Raw genomic sequence first — 22,111 nt, forward strand, 5'->3', positions numbered from 1 at the left:
AGGATAATAGTCACTCCTCAAACTGTTCTTGCTGCTGAAATTGATATCCTTTTAACCCAGCTAACAATTGTAGGGAGAGAGAACGTTCCTGTGATCTATTTAGAGAATCTATTTAGCATGTTTTAGAGTTAGGAGAGCATTCCCTTGATGTCAAATATACAATATTAATGTTCTAGACCCATCTCATGAGATGTTGTAAAAACATTCGCGTCCAGTTTTCTGAGGGTTAGGAGAATATTCCATCAACATCACACCAAACACACAGAACATGGTTGTTATGTTCTCAGAATATAATATATTATTGTTCTAGACATGTTTCATGGCAAGGTTGGAAGAAAATTCATGGGTCCAGTTTTCTAAGGGTTAGGAGAACATTCCATCAATGTCACATGAAACAAACACAGAACATGGTTGCCATTTTGCCAAAAATATAAACGCAACATGCAGTGATTTTACTGAGTTACAGTTCATATAAGGAAATCAGTCAATTGAAATAAGTTCATTAGGCCCTAATCTATGGATTTCACATGACTTTGCACAGGCCCACCCACTTTGGGTGCAAGGCTCACCCACTGGGGAGCAAGGCCCAGTCAATCAGAATACATTTTGCCCCACAAAAGGGTTTTATTATAGACAGAAATACTCCAGTTTCATCAGCTGTCCGGGTGGCTAGTCTCAGACAATCCCACAGGTGAAGAAGCTGAATGTGGAGGTCCTGGGCTGGTGTGTTCACATGTGGTCTGCAGTTGACGTGCTGCCAAATTATCTAAAACAATGTTGGAGGCGGCTTATGCTAGAGAAAGGAACATTCAATTCTCTGGCAACTGCTCTGGTGGACATTCATGCAGTCAACATGCCAATTGCACGCTCCCTCAAAACTTGAGACATCTGTGGCATTGTGTTGTGTGACAAAACGTCACATTTTAGTGGCCTTTTATTGTCCCCAGCACAAGGTGCACCTGTTTAATTAGTTTCTTGATATGCCACACCTGTCAGATGGATGGATTACCTTGGCAAAGGAGAAATACTCACAAACAGGGATGACATTTTTTGAGAGAGAATTTAAGCTTTTTGTTTGTATGGAACTTTCTGGGATCTTTAATTTCAGCTCATGAATCATGGGACTAACACTTTACATGTTGAATTTATATTTTTGTTCAGTATAAGTAGGACTGTTTAAATGATTAGAACATTTAATCAAGTTAATCGCAGGATTTGCTCAAATTCTAAATTTGCTCAAATTGAGCTGTAATTTAATAGTTCTTATACAAAAAGCACAAGAATATTTGATGTCTTGATTTTGTCTAAAATAACAGTAAGCAAAATCTGGCAAATTACTAAAGCACACTATCTTTAACCTCTGTAAACTTGTTTTGACAACGCATTGTTGTTTTTAGCTGTATATGTATTTTCAATGTTTTAAAAAAATGTGATGATTTGTGAAAAAAATTAATTGTGCCCTAAAATTACAAAAAGTAATTTTGGTCTTCGTGAATCTGCCTAAGGCATGCTGCAAGGAGGCATGAGGACTGCAGATGTGGCCAGGGCAATAAATTGCAATGTTCATACTGTGACACGCCTAAGACAGGGAGACAGGACGGACAGCTGATTGTCCTCGCAGTGGCAGACCACATGTAACAACACCTGCACAGGATCAGTACATCCGAACATCACACCTGCGGGACAGGTACGGATGGCAACAACAACTGCCCGAGTTACACCAGGAACGCACAATCCCTCCATCGGTGCTCAGACTGTCCGCAATAGGCTGAGAGAGGCTGGACTGAGGGCTTGTAGGCCTGTTGTAAGGCAGGTCATCACCAGACATCACCGGCAACAACGGGTGGGCACAAACCCACCGTCGCTGGACCAGACAGGACTGGGAAAAAGTGCTCTTCACTGACGAGTCGCAGTTTTGTCTCACCAGGGGTGATGGTCGGATTCGTGTTTATCGTCGAAGGAATGAGCGTTACACCGAGGCCTGTACTCTGGAGCGGGATCGATTTGGAGGTGGAGGGTCCGTCATGGTCTTGGGCGGTGTGTCACAGCATCATCGGACTGAGCTGGTTGTCATTGCAGGCAATCTCCACGCTGTGCGTTACAGGGAAGACATCCTCCTCCCTCATGTGGTACCCTTCTAGCAGGCTCATCCTGACATGGCCCTCTAGCATGACAATACCACCAGCCATACTGCTCGTTCTGTGTGTGATTTCGTGTAAGACAGGAATGTCCGTGTTCTGCCATGGCCAGCTAAGAGCCCGGATCTCAATCCCATTGAGTACGTCTGGGACCTGTTGGATCGGAGGGTGAGGGCTAGGGCCATTCCCCCCAGAAATGTCCGGGAACTTGGAAGTGCCTAGGTGGAAGAGTGGGGTAACATCTCACAGCAAGAACTGAGGAGAATAAGGAGGAAGAGATGCACTGCAGTACTTAATGCAGCTGGTGGCCTCACTAGATACTGACTGTTACTTTTGATTTTGACCCCCCCTTTTGTTCAGGGACACAATATTCAATTTCTGTTAGTCACATGTCTATGGAACTTGTTCAGTTTATGTCTCAGTTGTTGAATCTTATGTTCATACAAATATTTACACAAGTTTGCTGAAAATAAACCCATTTGACAGTGAGAGGACGTTTCTTTTTTTTTGCTGAGTTTAAATACATTTCCAGTCAAAAGTTTGGACACACCTACTCATTCAAGGGTTTTCAAAACTATGAAATAACACGTGGAATCATGTAGTAGCCATGTAGTAGCCACCCTTTGCCTTGATGACAGCTTTGCAAACTCTTGGCATTCTCTCAACCAGCTTCATGAGGTAGTCACTTGGAATGCATTTCAATTAACAGGTGTGCCTTGTTAAAAGTTAATTTGTACATTTCTTTCATTCTTAATGTGTTTGAGCCAATCAGTTGTGTTGTGACAAGGTAGGGGTGGTATACAGAAGATAGCCCTATTTGGTAAAAGACCCAAGTCCATATTATGGCAAGAACAGCTAAAATAAGCAAAGAAAAACGACAGTCCATCATTACTTTAAGACATGAAGGTCAGTCAATTCGGAAAATGTTAAGAACTTAAGAAGTTTCTTCAAGTGCAGTCGCAAAAACCATCAAGCACTATGATGAAGCTGGCTCTCATGAGGACCGCCACAGGAAAGGAAGACCCAGAGTTACCTCTGCTGCAGAGGATAAGTTCATTAGAGTTTACAAGCCTCAGAAATTGTAGCCTAAATAAATGCTTCACAGAGTTCAAGTAATAGACACATCTCAACATCAACTGTTCAGAGGAGACTACGTGAATCAGGCCTTCATGGTCGAATTGCTGCAAAGAAACCACAACTAAAGGACACCAATAAGAAGAAGAGATTTGCTTGGGCCAAGAAACACGAGCAAGGGACATTAAACCGGTGGAAATCTGTCCTTTGGTCTGATGAGTCCAAATTTGAGATTTTTGGTTCCAACCGCCGTGTCTTTGTGAGACGTAGAGTAGGTGAACGGATGATCTACGCATGTGTGGTTCCCACCATGAAGCATGGAGGAGGAGATGTGATGATGTGGGGATGATTTGCTGGTGACACTGTCTGTGATTTATTTAGAATTCAAGGCACACTTAACCAGCGTGGCTACCACAGCATTCTGCAGCAATACGCCATCCCATCTGGTTTGGGCTTAGTGGGACTATTATTTGTTTTTGAACAGGACAATGACCCAACACATCCAGGCTGTGTAAGGGCTATTTGACCAAGAAGGAGAGTGGTGGAGTGCTGCATCAGATGACCTGGCCTCCACAATCACCTGACCTCAACCCAATTGAGATGGTTTGGGATGAGTTGGACCGCAGAGTGAAGGAAAAGCAGCAAAAAAGTGCTCAGCATATGTGGGAACTCTTACAAGACTGTTGGAAAAGCATTCTAGGTTAAGCTTGTTGAGAGAATGCCAAGAGTGGGCAAAGCTGCCATCAAGGCAAAGGGTGCTACTTTGAAGAATCTAAAGTCAAAAATATATTTAGATTTGTTTAAAAAAAAATTGGGTTACTCTATTATTGTGTTATTTCATAGTTTTGATGTCTTCACTATTATTCTACAATGCAGAAAATAGTAAAAATAAAGAAAAGCCCTTGAATGAGTAGGTGTGTTCAAACTTTTGACTTGTACTATATATATTAGTGTGTGTGTGTGTGTGTGTGTGTGTGTGTTCTATACACGATTCATTGGAACATTGCAATGACATTCCTGTGTCCAAGAACTTTTAAAAACGATGATCCCCTGGAGGTTTTTGTCTAGTTCCTGGCTATTTCCGGGGACGTCCCTTAAGACATTTTTCGCCTGATGGTCCCAACGATATGTTCTACATTTTTTAAATAAAAATGTTTCATTACACAGCACCCCTTGTTACTGATGCCGAGCCCATCAAGGGCCTGATTAGTGAACCACTGATCCATTGGACGCTATTTGTCTGTTGGCAAGGTTAGGGGAACCCACACTGTTCTTTCAACTTACATATTTGACATTCATTATTACATTGTGAATGTATACAGTCATTATTACAGTCATTATTATGTCCCCACAACCTCTTGGTTCACAGCATTCCTTTGCACCCCAGTATCTCTACTTGCACAGTCATCTTCTGCACACCCTACCATTCCAGTGTTTAATTGCTATATTGTAATTACTTTGCCACCATGGCCTATTTATTGCCTTACCTCTCTTATTCTACCTCTACCTTGCACATTCTGTTTATAGATTTGTCTACTGTATTATTGATTGTATGTTTGTTTATCCCATGTGTAACTCTGTTGTTGTTGTATGTGTCAAACTGCTTTGCTTCATCTTGGCCAGGTCGCAGTTGCAAATGAGAACTTGTTCTCAACTAGCCTACCTGGTTAAATAAAGGTGAAATAAAAATGTAAAAAGTAAAGGATTCCGATCATCCAGCTACGCCACCATGTCTGTAACCAGGCTTCCATCTACCATGTCATGTGGATGAATTAACTGACGCATGAAAAAAGTCATGACCGGGCTGATGGAAACAGAAAATGTCAGTACAATTTCATAATTGTCGATAGACAATTTGTTCGTTCGACATGGTTTAACCATCATGTTCTAAACGTGGAGTCACGCGACATGTTGTGTGGTCCTCCCACTACGATTCAGGAACGCATGCCGTTTATTAGGCTGCAGATGAAATAAGTTATGTTGAACTTCACAGGGTGGTGAAAGTACACAGTTATGAGCTTGATGCTGCTTTCCAATAAATATCGAGGGTCTTATTCTGGTGACATGATCATCGATGCTTGGCTGAAGTTTGACAACTAAAAATAATCTTGCTCTTATCCATAATAGGCTAATCTTAATAGGCTAATCTTAATAGGCTAATCTTAATAGGCTAATCTTATCAGGCTAATCTTATCAGGCTAATCTTAGCTAATCTTGTATCTGCAAGCTGTTGGCTAGAGCGCACGTGTCCAGACCAGAGTGGGCACATTTACCATTAACGCAACAGTTTATCTGACAAAACTATCAGTAGCGGTGAAAATGTGATGGAAACACATTGAACTTTACATTTTTATTCGGTAGGTGAAAACGAAAGTGAAAAAGTACCTTTTTATGTGCATTACATCATCACACACTTCTTTATCTGCAACAAGTCAGTTTGGTGGAAACGCACCACTGGTGGGAAAATGCAAATGTTTTCTTTATGTCGATTTTTGAATATTTGCATGGAAATCTGTTACTAATTGGATAGAAACCTAGCTAATTACTGATTTCACCTGATTTGCTACACTTTGCACTTTGAAGTAAATCTCAGTTCTGTTAAAAGTACACTCAAGAATATATGTATTTTTTATCATAGTGATCAAGGACAATACATAGATTAGTGGTTCACCAATCAGGGCCTTGTTTGTCTTGGCAACAGTAACAAGGGGGGGGGGGGGGTTTATTTGGGAACATCAGGCAAAGTCCTAAAAACTTCTTTAGGGACGTCCCCGGAACAAGCTTGGAACTAGACAAAAACCTCCAGGGGATCATGACAGAACACCTGATCTTTTAAACGTTATTGGACACAATGTTTCCATGAAACATGTCTAGAACATTAATACTGTGTATGTTTAGGTGTGACGTTGATAGAATATTCTCCTAACCCTCAGAAAACAAGGCACATTAATATTCTTGCAACGTTCCATGAAACATGTCTATCACATTTAATATTGAATTTTCTGAGAACATCGTAACCACATTCTGGGTAAGTTCTGTTTGACATTAAAGGTCCAATGCAGCGTTTTTTATCTCTGTCAAATCATTTCTGGGTAACAATTAAGTACTTTACTGCGATTATTTTCAATTAAAATGGTTAAAAAAAAGAAACAAGCAAAGCTTCTTAGCAAAGGGCAATTTCTCAAGCAGGAATTTTGCTTAAAGTGTCTAAGAGTGATCTGAGTGGGGAGGGGAAAACTGAAAACGACCTGTTATTGGCAGAGCGGTTGGGAACCAACCGTGATGTCACAAGGAAGGCCAAAACGCCATCCCACCAAAACAGGCTGAAATTTCAGGCAGTCTTTTGAAACAGCTCTTACACTAAAAGGGCAGTATCATACTTTTCACAATTTCACATTATTTTGAACTTCATAGTGTGAATATATACACTGCTCAAAAAAATAAAGGGAACACTAAAATAACACATCCTAGATCTGAATGAATGAAATAATCTTATTAAATACTTGTTTCTTTACATAGTTGAATGTGCTGACAACAAAATCCCACAAAAATAATCAATTGAAATCCAATTTATCAACCCATGGAGGTCTGGATTTGGAGTCACACTCAAAATTTAAGTGGAAAACCACACTACAGGCTGATCCAACTTTGATGTAATGTCCTTAAAACAAGTCAAAATGAGTCTCAGTATTGTGTGTGGCCTCCACGTGCCTGTATGACCTCCCTACAATGCCTGGGCATGCTCCTGATGAGGTGGCGGATGGTCTCCTGAGGGATCTCCTCCCAGACCTGGACTAAAGCATCCGCCAACTCCTGGACAGTCTGTGGTGCAACGTGGCGTTGGTGGATGGAGCGAGACATGATGTCCCAGATGTGCTCAATTGGATTCCAGTCTGGGGAACGGGCAGGCCAGTCCATAGCATCAATGCCTTCCTCTTGCAGGAACTGCTGACACACTCCTGCCACATGAGGTCTAGCATTGTCTTGCATTAGGAGGAACCCAGGGCCAACCGCACCAGCATATGGTCTCACAAGGGGTCTGAGGATCTCATCTCAGTACCTAATGGCAGTCAGGCTACCTCTGGCAAGCACATGGAGGGCTGTGCGGCCCCCCAAAGAAATGCCACCCCACACCATGACTGACCCACCGCCAAACTGGTCATGCTGGAGGATGTTGCAGGCAGCAGAACGTTCTCCACGTCGTCTCCAGATTCTGTCACATCAGTCACATGTGCTCAGTGTGAACCTGCTTTCATCTGTGAAGAGCACAGGGCACCAGTGGCGAATTTGCCAATCTTGGTGTTCTCTGGTAAATGCCAAACGTCCTGCACGGTGTTGGGCTGTAAGCACAACCCCCACCTGTGGACGTCGGGCCCTCATACCACCCTCATGGAGTCTGTTTCTGACCGTTTGAGCAGACACATGCACATTTGTGGCCTGCTGGAGGTCATTTTGCAGGGCTCTGGCAGTGCTCCTCCTGCTCCTCCTTGCACAAAGGTGGAGGTAGCGGTCCTGCTGCTGGGTTGTTGCCCTCCTACGGCCTCCTCCACGTCTCCTGATGTACTGGCCTGTCTCCTGGTAGCGCCTCCATGCTCTGGACACTACGCTGACAGACACAGCAAACCTTCTTGCCACAGCTCGCATTGATGTGCCATCCTGGAAGAGCTGCACTACCTGAGCCACTTGTGTGGGTTGTAGACTCCGTCTCATGCTACCACTAGAGTGAAAGCACCGCCAGCATTCAAAAGTGACCAAAACATCAGCCAGGAAGCATAGGAACTGAGAAGTGGTCTGTGGTCACCACCTGCAGAACCACTCCTTTATTGGGGGTGTCTTGCTAATTGCCTATAATTTCCACCTGTTGTCTATTCCATTTGCACAACAGCATGTGAAATTTATTGTCAATCAGTGTTGCTTCCTAAGTGGACAGTTTGATTTCACAGAAGTGTGACTGACTTGGAGTTACATTGTGTTGTTTAAGTGTTCCCTTTATTTTTTTGAGCAGTGTATATACAGTACCAGTTAAAAGTTTGGATACACCTACTCATTCAAGGGTTTTTCTTTATTTGTACTATTTTCTACATTGTATAATAATGGTGACCTCGCTAGGCAGACCAAAACGCCATCCCACCAAAACAGGCAAAAATTTCAGGAAGTCTTTTCAAACTGCTGTCACACTAAATGGGCATTATCATTTTCACAATTTCAGTATTATTTCAACCTCATAGTGTGGACATGTATATAAAACACAGGAAAATCACGTTTTGGACTGCACTGGGCCTTTAAGGGAATGGTCTCAGACACAGTCCTTGCCCATCACTGAAACATTCCTATGAAAACGTTAGGTAATAACCTAATGAGACTTAAAGGAGAAGTTTTCTTTTTAACAACCAAATCTAAATTTTTCATGTAAATGGGATATTATAGAAGGGTCTAGACACCTTTTTGTGATTTCACTTGTTTTTGAGAAACTTACCCCAAACCGTAAATCACTTCCTCATCCTCGTTGTGCAGTATGGGGGCCCTGAAAAAACATGAACAAAGGCTCCAAAAACACCGATACATCCTTTTAGAAATGTCAAAGCACTCAGTGTTGTGATCCAGGTCTTTAGATATTGTACACATAAAATTGTGTCATTCCATTTTCTGCAGCGTTATATTCCTTTTTTTTGCGACTCGAACCGTTTCCCCTATCCAGCTGTCCCATTCTCATCTAGCCTGCTGCTATAGGTAACTGTCAAAATAAAGGAAACACCAACATAAAGAGTCTTAATAGGGTTGGGCCACCACGAGTCTACAGAACAGGTTCAATGCGCCTTGGCGTAGATTTTACGCCTGGAACTTCTTGTGTGGAAGCACCCCATGCTTTCAATATACTTTGTATCCCTCATTTACTCAAGTGTTTCCGTTATTTTTGGCAGCTACATGTCAAATGGACAGAGAGGTATCGCTCGAGTCGCAACAAAATGGAATATAACTTGCAGATAGGGTTCGGAACGACCTGCATCACTATATACTGAGAGCTTTGCCGTTTCTAAAAGGACGTATTTTAGTGTTTTTGGATCCTTTGTTGAGGTTCATTTTCAGGGCCCCCATACTACACAACAAGGATGAGGAAGTGATTTGCTGTTTGGGGTAAGTTTCTCAAAAACAAGTGAAATCACAAAAAAGGTGTCTGGTACCTTCTATAACATACCATTTACAAAAATGTAGATTCGGTTGTAAAAAAAGAACTTCTCGTTTAAGGGAACGTTATCTAAAGCTGTGGGAACGTTTGTTGTTAGCTGGTAATATCCTCTGGTGACCTCAGCCTCTCCGACACTCCTGTTGTGACAGAGGGCTACAGAGCCTGGGAAGATCCACAGTGTGGACTCTCAGAGGAAAAAAGGGGGTAGATGTAATTCACTTCCCATGGCAAACCTATAATGTAACAGGAAGTTAAGATAGGAGCAATGTAACTGAAAGGATGACGTATAAACCATGACGGGTAGGGAATATTTTGCTAAATAACGCTAGACTACATTGATATAATAATCATACTTTCCATCAAGGATGGTAAAGTCAGGACATTATATATGTAGCCTCAGCTAGAAAGAAAGTTGAAAAATAAACAAAAACATAGTGACTATAAATACTGTTCCCTGAATGAGAGAAAGGAGGTACAACACAGCTATGGGGAGTTTGTGGGTGCATAACGTTCAGAGGTAAACCCCTTGACATCAGATTGGATCTTTCAGGCGGCAAGCCCACAGATTCAAAATCACCAGCCACAGGTGCCAGAACTGTCCCTGCTCCTGGGACAACAGGTCGCTGCGCACCAGTAGTTGCCACGGGTCCTCGCCTAAAGGCGAATGATCTCTGCGAACCAAGGTCGTTTGGGCCAACGGGAGCCGTAAGGATCAACTACGCACCCTCCTAATCGTGGGCTGAATCAGTTCCACGGGGGAAATGCGTAAAGGAGGTTCCGAGGCCACTGGTGCGCAAGAGCATCCGTTCCCAATGGAGCATTCAGGTCCCTTATTGAGAAAAACAGCCAACAATGTGCGTTTTCTCACGATGCAGAAAGATCTGTCAGCCCTGCCCGGGGAGATGCATCACCCGGAGCGAGGGAAAGTGCGCTGCACTCCACAGCAGTAGGGAGCAAGCCAAGGATAAGAAGGTGCGAGACCGCACCCCTCCCTGTCTGTTGATGTATGCAACCACTGTCCCGCTGTCGGTCCTCACCAGCATATGCCGGCCTGCCAACAATTGGAGAAAGCACTTGAGTACTCTATCTACACTGTCAAAAGCTCCAGGTAAATGATGTGCACCGAGTTTTGCAACACTGTCCACAACCCCAGAATTGAACTGCCCTCGCACAGCGCACCCCGCCCTCGGGGAGATGCGTCTGTCTTTATCACCTTGCGGGATAAAACTGGACCCATGGAGGTCCCCAGCAACAACAGCCGTGGGTCCCTACTCTGAGCCAGCGCCCATAGGCATGATGGGGACACCCGGAGTGACCGGTTTAGGTGGCGCGATGCGTCCAAGCGGGTATCTATCACCTACCACTGGAGAGGTTGCATCAGCAACAGCCCGGGGAGAACCACGGCTATCATAGAAGCCGTCATCCATAATAGGCGCAGGCACTGTGTGTGACCTAGCTGAAATTGGGCCAAGCAAAATCGGAATCCGTCCTCCCTTTGCGTGGACAAGAACGCACGATTCTCAACTGAGTCTAACTTCGAGACCCAGAAATGGAATGCGAGATGGAGATAAACAGCTCTTCTCTTGATTCATTATGAGACTGAACATGGGAAACCAGCATGGATGTGTGTAACAGCACCGGCTACCTCGACTCTGCTACCATCAGCCCCAGGCACCACATAGGTGCCAAACCTGCTTTCACAAATTTGGTGAAAGTGTGAGGCGAGAGGGAACGCATGGAAGTGAGGACCAGAAACTCGCACGCTACAGCCTCGAAATGGAACCTCAAGGAACTTCGTGTGATATGGCCATATGAAAGTATGCGTCATTCAGGTTGATGGAGGTGAACCAATCGCCTGGGCGCACTGACTGTAATAACCAGCTGTTCCTGAGCATTCTGAATTTGTAGACTCTGAGGTGCTTGTTTAGGGCACACAGGTCTAAAATAGGACGTAGGAACCACTCTGACAACAACGTGTGGGATGCACTACTAATTGTAGCCTGTACCCCAATGTCACTGTTTGCATATTCCAGGGCAACACTGCACATGCGAGCTACTGGTCAAGACAGACAGCACGTCTCCCATAAAGTGTGGACTGTGGGAATATGGTTATTTTTTCTTGTCTTTTTTCATTTTCACCATTCTCAACAACTGTGTATCTGACTAGGGGGGGAAGGGACTCTTTTAATTCTGCTCCCATGTGGAGGACACGACACTCTTGACACCGTAGAACTTTGGGTAGAAACAATGTGTTTAAGTGCTGACGTTTGCCTGAAGCCCAGTCCACTCTGGGTTCCGGGGCTTAGCTTACCAGTGACGAACCCTGATTGGCCATTGTCACAGCAAACATCTGGGGAGGGGGGCAAGAGGGGAGGTGGCACGGGCTGGGGTCCCCAATCATCGCACACAGAGACGAGTACAAAGCTCTCCCTCGCCCTCCATTTGGTAAATCCGACCACAACTCTATCCTCCTGATTCCTGCTTACAAGCAAAAATTAAAGCAGGAAGCACCAGTGACTCGGTCTATAAAAAAAATGGTCAGATGAAGCCGATGCTAAACTACAGGACAGTTTTGCTATCACAGACTGGAACATGTTCCGGGATTCTTCTGATGACATTGAGGAATACACCACATCAGTCACTGGCTTTATCAATAAGTGCATTGAGGACGTCGTCCCCACAGTGACTGTACGTACTTACCCCAACCAGAAGCCATGGATTACAGGCAACATTCGCACTGAGCTAAAGGGTAGAGCTGCCGCTTTCAAGGTGCGGGACTCTAACCCGGAAGCTTACAAGAAATCCCGCTATGCCCTGCGACGAACCATCAAACAGGCAAAGCGTCAATACAGGGCTAAGATTGAATCATACTACACCGGCTCCGAGGCTCGTCGGATGTGGCAGGGCTCGCAAACTATTACAGACTACAAAGGGAAGCACAGCCGCGAGCTGCCCAGTGACACGAGCCTACCAGATGAGCTAAATCACTTCTATGCTTGCTTCGAGGCAAGCAACACTGAGGCATGCATGAGAGCATCAGCTGTTCCGGACGACTGTGTGATCACGCTCTCCGTAGCCGACGTGAGTAAGACCTTTAAACAGGTCAACATTCACAAGGCTGCGGGGCCAGATGGATTACCAGGACGTGTGCTCCGGGCATGTGCTGACCAACTGGCAGGTGTCTTCACTGACATTTTCAACATGTCCCTGATTGAGTCTGTAATACCAACATGCTTCAAGCAGACCACCATAGTCCCTGTGCCCAAGAACACAAAGGCAACCTGCTTAAATGACAACAGACCCGTAGCACTCACATCCGTAGCCATGAAGTGCTTTGAAAGGCTGGTAATTGCTCACATCAACACCATTTATCCCAGAAACCCTAGACCCACTCTAATTTGCATACCGCCCAAACAGATCCACAGATGATGCAATCTCTATTGCACTCCACACTGCCCTTTCCCACCTGGACAAAAGGAACACCTATGTGAGAATGCTATTCATTGACTACAGTTCAGCGTTCAACACCATAGTACCCTCAAAGCTCATCACTAAGCTAAGGAACCTGGGACTAAACACCTCCCTCTGCAACTGGATCCTGGACTTCCTGACGGGCCGCCCCCAGGTGGTGAGGGTAAGTAGCAACACATCTGCCACGCTGATCTTCAACACCGGAGCTCTTCAGGGGTGCGTGCTCAGTCCCCTCCTGTAATCCCTGTTCACCCACGACTGCATGGCCAGGCACAACTCCAACACCATCATTAAGTTTGCTGACAACACAACAGTGGTAGGCCAGATCACCGACAACGACGAGACAGCCTATGGGGAGGAGGTCAGAGACCTGGCCGGGTGGTGCCAGAATAACAACCTATCCCTCAACGTAACCAAGACTAAGGAGATAATTGTGGACTACAGGAAAAGGAGCACCGAGCACATCCCCATTCTCATCAACGGGGCTGTAGTGGAGCAGGTTGAGCTTCAAATTCCTTGGTGTCCACATCAACAACAAATTAGAATGGTCCAAACACACCAAGACAGTCATGAAGAGGGCACGATATAGCCTATTCCCCCTCAGGAAACGAAAAAGATTTGGCATGGGTCCTGAGATCCTGAAAAGGTTCTACAGCTGCAACATCGAGAGCATCCTGACCGGTTGCATCATTGCCTGGTACGGCAATTGCTCGGCCTCCGACCGCAAGGCACTTCAGAGGGTAGTGCGTACTGCCCAGTACATCACTGGGGCAAAGCTGCCTGCCATCCAGGACCTCTACACCAGGCGGTGTCAGAGGAAGGCCCTGAAAATTGTCAAAGACCCCAGCCACCCCAGTCATAGACTGTTCTCTCTACTACCGCATGGCAAGCGGTACCGGAGTGCCAAGTCTAGGACAAAAAGGCTTGTCAACAGTTTTTACCCCGTAAGCCATAAGACTCCTGAACAGGTAACCAAATGGTTACCTGGACTATTTGCATTGTGTGCCCTCCCTCCCCCCCGCTACTCCCTGTTTATCTTATATATATATAGTCACTTTAACTATACATTCATGTACATACTACCTCAATTGTCCCAACCAACCAGTGCTCCCGCACATTGGTTAACTGGGCTATCTGCATTGTGTCCCACCACCCGCCAACCCCTCTTTTTACTCTACTGCTACTCTCTGTTTATTATATATGCATAGTTACTTTAACCATATCTACATGTACATACTACCTCAATCAGCCCGACTAACCGGTGTCTGTATGTAGCCTTGCTACTCTTATTTTCAAATGTCTTTTTACTGTTGTTTTATTTCTTTACTTACCTACACACACACACACACACACATACCTTTGTTTCGCACTATTGGTTAGAGCCTGTAAGTATTTCACTGTAAGGTCTACACCTGTTGTATTCGGCGCACGTGACAAATAAACTTTGATTTGATTAGGTGCGTGGGGGCTGCACACATTAAAAATAGACCCAGAAGAAAAAATGATCGTGGAGGTTATCAGGCCCACCAGTCATAGTTACCGGTGACACAGCACCTTATATCCCAGCTTGAAAAGAGATAGAGCGCTGAAAAACAGACCCCATATGTGATTACAGACAGGGCGATTCCAATTTGAATCTAATTCCCAGGAACTAAACGTGTTGAGCAGGAGACCGACAGCTCAGTAATGTTGGATAATAGCATGACTGCCAATCGCCTACCGAGTCCATAACCTGTATCACTAAGCACCTCACTGTCACTAAGAACCGGTGAGCTACAGGGAGGAATTAGCAATGAATCCCAGTAATAAGCCACCCATGGGGGAGGGGTGCCCACTTGTGGACAGAGAGTGCCGTGATACTGTATAGCCCCACCTGAAGCCCACCCTTTTATGGGTACAGGAGCTCCAGCAATGGCCAAACTGTTGTCACTGTACCGTATGCAAGCCTACCTCAGCCATGCGACTACTTCTCAGTCTTGCTAAGCCAGTAGCCAGCTACCTTGCATTATCCCCGTGGGCTAGCACTTGCCAAGCCCACTGCCAGCACAGAGCTAACCAAAGAAAAATGTGTGATATCTTCCTTCGGTGTCGGGAATCTCTCTGATTGCAGCGCGGTCCATTTAGAATAACCAAGTCTAGATCGAGAGGTAAACAGTGTCTGATGGCAGACACAGGCGGCAGGGAGTGTCCACCGTCCCGTTCCTTCAAGTTGCCTCCCTTAGCGGGTAACAGAGCACACAGCAAGAATTCCACATGTTTGCCAAGGGAACCTGCATGCACCACGGACTAGGGGAACAGTGTCAGCCATGGGCAAGCCACTGTTACTGACACCGTCCTTTCTTCTCGCACACAAGCTGACCCGAGTGGGGGCAGTCGGAGCATGCACCGCGCCGAGACATACCAGACAACAAAACGTCAGTATAGCCTTCGTCGCTTTGGTTGCGTTAGCCATCGTAGTTAGCCAGGCTAAACAGGCAGAAGAATAACTAACAGAATCAGTACGAAACTCACAAACCCAGTTCCAAAGCTTTAACACACAACATCCAGAAGGATGATCATGCCCTCCTTAAGTGGAATAGTTAAGTTGGAGCAAAGTCTGATAGATTTTGCGTTCCCATGTTTATTTTAAAGAGTGCGTGAAATTGTTCTGCTCATCTCGTGGTGAAGAGAGGAAGAATTGAAGGAATGAATCCATGCCTTGGGTTTATCACCTGTGGAACGCGGAGCTACCGGTGAGGCACGGTGTTTATTGGCCTTGTCAGGCGTGATTCCAATGTTTTTCAGTAAAGGGTGCTAGCACGTGCAAACTCCCCATAGATGTGTTGTACTGAGTTGACCGACTGAAAGAGAACCAGCAGACACTGTACCCCTCAGGACTTTGGTATTGCTTTAAAGTGTATTGTTTATGTTGTGTTGTGTGTTAGGACCTCAGTGATGAGCTCCAGTCGCCGCCGGTGATGTGTGTGAACGGTCCCGAGGACAAGATGTTCCGAAGCCAAAGCGCAGACATCACACTGTCTTCTGAGAAGGAGCGCATTAAAAAGATGCTTTCTGAAGGGTAACCCACTTTTACACACTCTTGTCCTCAACGTTTCACTCAAGCCAGGGTTTGTTTCATTGTCTGAAAGTACACCGAATGTTTTGTGGAAATGTTCTTGGTCTCAAACCCGACTGTTCCATTTTAGAAGGTAAGATAATTGGTCTGGATCTCAAAGGTTCACACACAAAAACAGAGCTTTGGTAAAGAGGATTTTCCAGTTATTGCTTTAGTTCTGATGGCCTGTTTTGATTACGCTTTCCCCATTGAATAGAGCTGCTTATGGGACACATGGTCCAGACAAGAGCAATGGGGAGTGTGGCAAAGCTAATGTGCTGACTCACACAAAGAGAGAGAGAGAGAGAGAGAAGGTTGCATATTACCCTGCTATTCAGTCGCCCTTTCTACTCACTCTGCTTTTGTCCCTGTTGCCCATTACACTGTTGTACATTATCACTACACAAGGCAACTTTTATGGTTGCTATGGTGAGTTCTAACGATTGGATCATCTCTAGCTTTCTAATGGTAAAATTACATGGCATCTAAGGGCACAGGATCATGGAGCAGGAACATATTTAATGGACCAATTTCACTAATTTTACCCAAGAGTAGGTAAAGTACGGACACTCTTAGTTACCGAGCGTTATCATTAAGCCCTTCTCCACCATGTAGTGAATGTCCCCTCAAATCTGTTCCACTCCTGAGAGGGCAGAGGATGTTTGTCTGAGGTCTCGGACGATGTCTTCCAGGTCTATCTGCGAGATGAACCTGGAGGCAGAGCTCTTCACCCTGCAGGACAGTAACTCTAAGCTGGTGGCGGCGCTACATGAAGCAAACAATAACGTGGAGCAGTGGAAGAAGCAGCTAGTTGCCTACCAGGAGGAGACCGAGAGGCTACGAGACCAGGTGAGTGTTGTCACGTGAAAGATCCACCAGATTGCTTTACTTTCTTTGATCTAGAACTATGGACGCCATGTCAGATGGGTAAATACAATCACTTTTTGACAGCATCCCTTTTGATTCAAACAAAACGTTCCATACACGTTTGCCCATGGAAGAAGTGGTCAGAAAGTTACTTTTTGGACCTGAATGCCAAAACATTAAGGAGATCAAGGTGCTCAAAGTTGACCCATTTTGCATAACCGACCATATCATGTGTTCATCACTGGAAAAGATAAACGGTTGAGTTTGATATAATTTAAAAGCTTCTAAACATGTTGGTCAAACAATTTATAGTTTCTTAATTAAAAAAAATATATCTATATTATGTATTTTTTTTTAACCTTTTAACATCAATTATCTAAAAACGCATAAACTTCATATTAAAATATGTTATAGATTAGACCCTATTTTACATAATTTGTGTTTTTTGTGTTGTGCCCGCCATCGGTTGAGACACAACATGCTCTTGAATACATGATGGGTGCATTTCAATCATAGAAATAGGATGCATAGAATGGACCTATCCCTTCAGACCACTGCAATGTATCTGGTACACCATTTAAATGTACATTTGATTGATTGAAATTGTAACTTCTAATTACTACCACAATGGCCACCCACCATCGAATGTAAATTTAAATGGTCATGTGTAATCTATCTATATTCCCAGATATTCCCATTCAAGTCAACATTGAACATTCTGATGTCTGGACCTCCAACCATCTTCGTGGTACCATTTGAACATTTGTCAGCCAAACATGACACCCACCCTGTATTCAAGATCATGTTGTGTCTGATGGCAGGCAAAACACAAAAACCTCAGATAAAATAAGTAAAATAGGGTCTAAACTACAACATATGCAAATATGAAAAGAAACAATGTGCAAATATGTATGGAAGTTTTCGTTCAAATCGAAAGTGAGGTTGTCAAAAAGAGATTAAATTCAAATGGATTTACCCATATCCGTTCCCACAAATACTGAGTGGACCTAATCTCAGTGGAATCATGGGTAAATGTTAAAGTTCAATGTAATTATGCAAGTACATGCAACCGTTCAAGAAAACAGAATTGTGAAAAATACATTTGTCGAATGTAAAGATATGTTACATTTCCGGTTGTAGAATGTGAAGTACAATTAAATACATGACCATGATGAAGATTTTAAGTTATTTTCATGTGCTTAATACCTCACCTCACGTTCGCTCACACCATAATTATCTCCATGCTGTGACCTTGAGGTCACATTTTGATAGTTAAGGTCACATCTAATTATCAACGCCGGTGCTGTAAAATGCTGCATACAGAGTCAAGACAGAAGGCGGTGGGCCAGTGTAGCAGCAAAGCCTTACTCAAACATGAACAGGTGATGAGTCACCGCCGCTGATAATGACAGCGTTTGAAAGTCTCCGACATGCCCTTTCTCTGCCGGGGAGGTCATGTAAGTTTTGATTGGGTCATCGTTTTTCAGACAATGGGTTTTCGTTTTATGAAAGTCTTTGGAGAAAAGGGAAAGGACACGTCTGTTGGTAGCTCACTTTATCATCTTTTGACAACACTGGCCTTAAGAGGCTGCAGACCTTTTCCCTGAAGCTTTAATCAAGGTGTGTTGGTTGGTTTGGATTACGGGGCACCCCTTGCAGTATGTTAAACATGCTCTTTGCATGTTCTCACTATCCCACTTATGTTTCTAAGGCAGGGGTGTCAAACTAATTTTGCCTGCGGGCCACATTTGGTCTTCACTGAGGTCCGGAGGACTGCACTGAAATTTGTGTTATTAACTCAGCAAAAAAAGAAACGTCCTCACTGTCAACTGCGTTTATTTTTAGCAAACTTAACATGTGTAAATATTTGTATGAACATAACAAGATTCAACAACTGAGACATAAACTGAACAAGTTCCACAGACATGTGACTAACAGAAATTGAATAATGTGTCCCTGAACAAAGGGGGGGGGGGGGTCAAAATCAAAAGTAACAGTCAGTATCTGGTGTGGCCACCAGCTGCATTAAGTACTGCAGTGCATCTCCTCCTCATGGACTGCACCAGATTTGCTAGTTCTTGCTGTGAGATGTTACCCTACTCTTCCACCAAGGCACCTGTAAGTTCCCGGACATTTCTGGGGGGAATGGCTCTAGTCCTCACCCTCCAATCCAACAGGTCCCAGACGTGCTCAATGGGATTGAGATCCGGGCTCTTCGCTGGCCATGGCAGAACACTGACATTCCTGTCTTGCAGACATATCAGTGTGGATGACGGATCACCACCTCAAGCTGAACCTCGGCAAGACGGAGCTGCTCTTCCTCCCGGGGAAGGACTGCAAGTTCCATGATCTCGCCATCACGGTTGACAACTCCATCGTGTCCTCCTCCCAGAGTGCTAAGAGCCTTGGCGTGACCCTGGACAACACCCTGTCGTTCTCAGCTAACATCAAGGCGGTGACCCGATCCTGTAGCTTCATGCTCTACAACATTCGCAGAGTACGACCCTGCCTTACACAGGAAGCGGCGCAGGTCCTAATCCAGGCACTTGTCATCTCCCGTCTGGATTACTGCAACTCGCTGTTGGCTGGGCTCCCTGCCTGTGCCATTAAACCCCTACAACTCATCCAGAACGCCGCAGCCGTCTGGTGTTCAACCTTCCCAAGTTCTCGCATGTCACCCCGCTCCTCCGCACACTCCACTGGCTTCCAGTTGAAGCTCGCATCTGCTACAAGACCATGGCGCTTGCCTACGGAGCTGTGAGGGGAACGGCACCTCCGTACCTTCAGGCTCTGATCAGTCCCTTCACCCAAAGAAGGGCACTGCGTTCATCCACCTCTGGCCTGCTCGCCTCCCTACCTCTGCGGAAGCACAGTTCCCGCTGAGCCCAGTCACAACTGTTCGCTGCTCTGGCACCCCAATGGTGGAACAAGCTCCCTCACGACGCCAGGACAGCGGCGTCAATCACCACCTTCCGGAGACACCTGAAACCCCACCTCTTTAAGGAATACCTGGGATAGGATAACCCCCCCCAAAAAAAAAAAAATATATATAGATGTACTATTGTAAAGTGGTTGTTCCACTGGATATCATAAGGTGAATGCCCCAATTTCTAAGTCGCTCTGGATAAGAGCGTCTGCTAAATGATGTAAATGTAAATCACGCACAGAACGAGCAGTATGGCTGGTGGCATTGTCATACTGGAGGGTCATGTCAGGATGAGCCTGCAGGAAGGGTACCACATGAGGGAGGAGGATGTCTTCCCTGTAACGCACAGCGTTGAGATTGCCTGCAATGACAACAAGCTCAGACCGATGATGCTGTGACACACAGCCCCAGACCATGACAGACCCTCCACCTCCAAATCGATCCCTCTCCAGAGTACAGGCCTCGGTGTAACTCTCATTCCTTCGACGATAAATGAGAATCCGACCATCACCCCCGGTGAGACAAAACCGCGACTCGTCAGTGAAGAGCACTTTTTGCCAGTCCTGTCTGGTCCAGCGACGGTGGGTTTGTGCCCATAGGCGATGTTGTTGCCGGTGATGTCTGGTGAGGACCTGCCTTACAACAGGCCTACAAGCCCTCAGTCCAGCCTCTCTCAGCCTATTGCGGACAGTCTGAGCACTGAAGGAGGGATTGTGCGTTCCTGGTGTAACTCGGGCAGTTGTTGCCAACCTGTACCTGTCCGGCAGGTGTGATGTTCGGATGTACCAATCCTGTGCAAGTGTTGTTACACGTGGTCTGCCACTGCGAGGACGATCAGCTGTCCGTCCTGTAGCGCTGTCTTAGGCGTCTCACAGTACAGACATTGCAATTTATTGCCCTGGCCACATCTGCAGTGCTCATACCTCCTTGCAGCATGCCTAAGGCACGTTCACGCAGATGAGCAGGGACCCTGTCAGTAGAAAGGCCTCTTTAGTGTCCTAAGTTTAAGTGTGACCTTAATTGCTTAGCGTCTTTAAGCTGTTAGTGTCTTAACGACCGTTCCACAGGTGCATGTTCATTAATTGTTTATGGTTCATTGAACAAGCATGGGAAACAGTGTTTAAACCCTTTACAATGAAGATCTGTGAAGTTATTTGGATTTTTCCGAATTACCTTTGAAAGACAGGGTCTTGAAAAAGGGACGTTTCTTTTTTTGCTGAGTTTATTTCCTTGCCGTCCAAATTAGTAAACTTTCCTCTATCCATAGTTTGGGGAATTTTCTATGCTCCCTGACTATCCAGCTTTCATTTCTGTGATTGATAGCAACATGGAAAGAGTGAAGAGATTGTATAAATCTAGATCCAACATAGTTCCAATTTGGTTTTAGTCATTTCAAATGTAGACTGAGGTTGAACCACCCACAGACCGCATTGAAGTTTGACACGAGCTCTAAGGCAGGGTTTCCCAAACTCAGTCCTGCCCGATTCAATTAACCAACTCAAACTTTTTCTTATCAAGGACCCCCAAATAGTAAATCTCCCTACTAAGGTTTTTTGTTGTTGTAATATATATATTTTCACATATTTCCATGTGTAGACCTATAGGCTATAATATTCCTATAATGAGTAAATAATACAGGCTTCATACAGACATTGGTATGTCAAGTTCAAGGACTTTTTCAAGCACTTCATTGTAATATTCAAAGACCTCAATTATATATATTGTTATAGGCATAATACAACAACAACAAAAATCCTCCCAAAAAGTATGCGTTACCATTTGAATAAGAATGCATTTTATATATTTTATATACCTTTCTAATGACATTATGCATTCAAATGATTTATTTACGTTCTAAAATATGTCCGAATAATGTGGACATAGATTGGATGTATGAATGGTGATTTGAATACTGGTTGATGTTGCTGAAGCAAGCTCATTAATAAAGTCAATTTTTTATTTATTTTATTTTACCTTTATTTAACCAGGAAAGTCAGTTAAGAACAAGTTCTTATTTTCAATGCCGGCCTAGGAACAGTGGGTTAACTGCCTTGTTCAGGGGCAGAACGCCAGATTTTTACCTTGTCAGCTTGGGGATTCGATCTTGTAACCTTTCGGTTACTAGTCCAACGCTCTAACCACTAGGCTACCTGCCGCCCCGTTAATAAAGTCTATGTGGCGGTAGCAGTAATCTCACCTTCGCCATTGGAGATGTTGGGTCATTGTATCGTGTTTTTAAAACAAGCAAGTGACCAAAAATGAGATTCCTATTGTACTGTAACGCTACGTATGAAAAGTTGAAGCCAACATTTAATGTTGTTGTCCTCATAAGAACCCCACATGGTTTTACAACA

General features: G+C 44.6%; 1 protein-coding gene across 2 annotated transcripts in view; it reads left to right on the forward strand.

Annotated features, from left to right (window-relative positions):
- The window catches only part of LOC106568943 (homer protein homolog 3), a 57,838-nt gene that overhangs the window by 30,327 nt on the left and 5,400 nt on the right, over window positions 1–22,111 (forward strand). For both annotated transcript variants that reach the window (XM_014139804.2, XM_014139805.2), the window contains 2 exons: window positions 15,795–15,928; window positions 16,657–16,813. In XM_014139804.2, coding sequence (XP_013995279.1) covers window positions 15,795–15,928; window positions 16,657–16,813 — 291 coding nt within the window. The remainder of the gene's footprint in view (window positions 1–15,794; window positions 15,929–16,656; window positions 16,814–22,111) is intronic.

Source organism: Salmo salar, chromosome ssa14 (genome assembly GCF_905237065.1).
Source record: "Salmo salar chromosome ssa14, Ssal_v3.1, whole genome shotgun sequence".
NCBI classification, from domain to species: domain Eukaryota; kingdom Metazoa; phylum Chordata; class Actinopteri; order Salmoniformes; family Salmonidae; genus Salmo; species Salmo salar.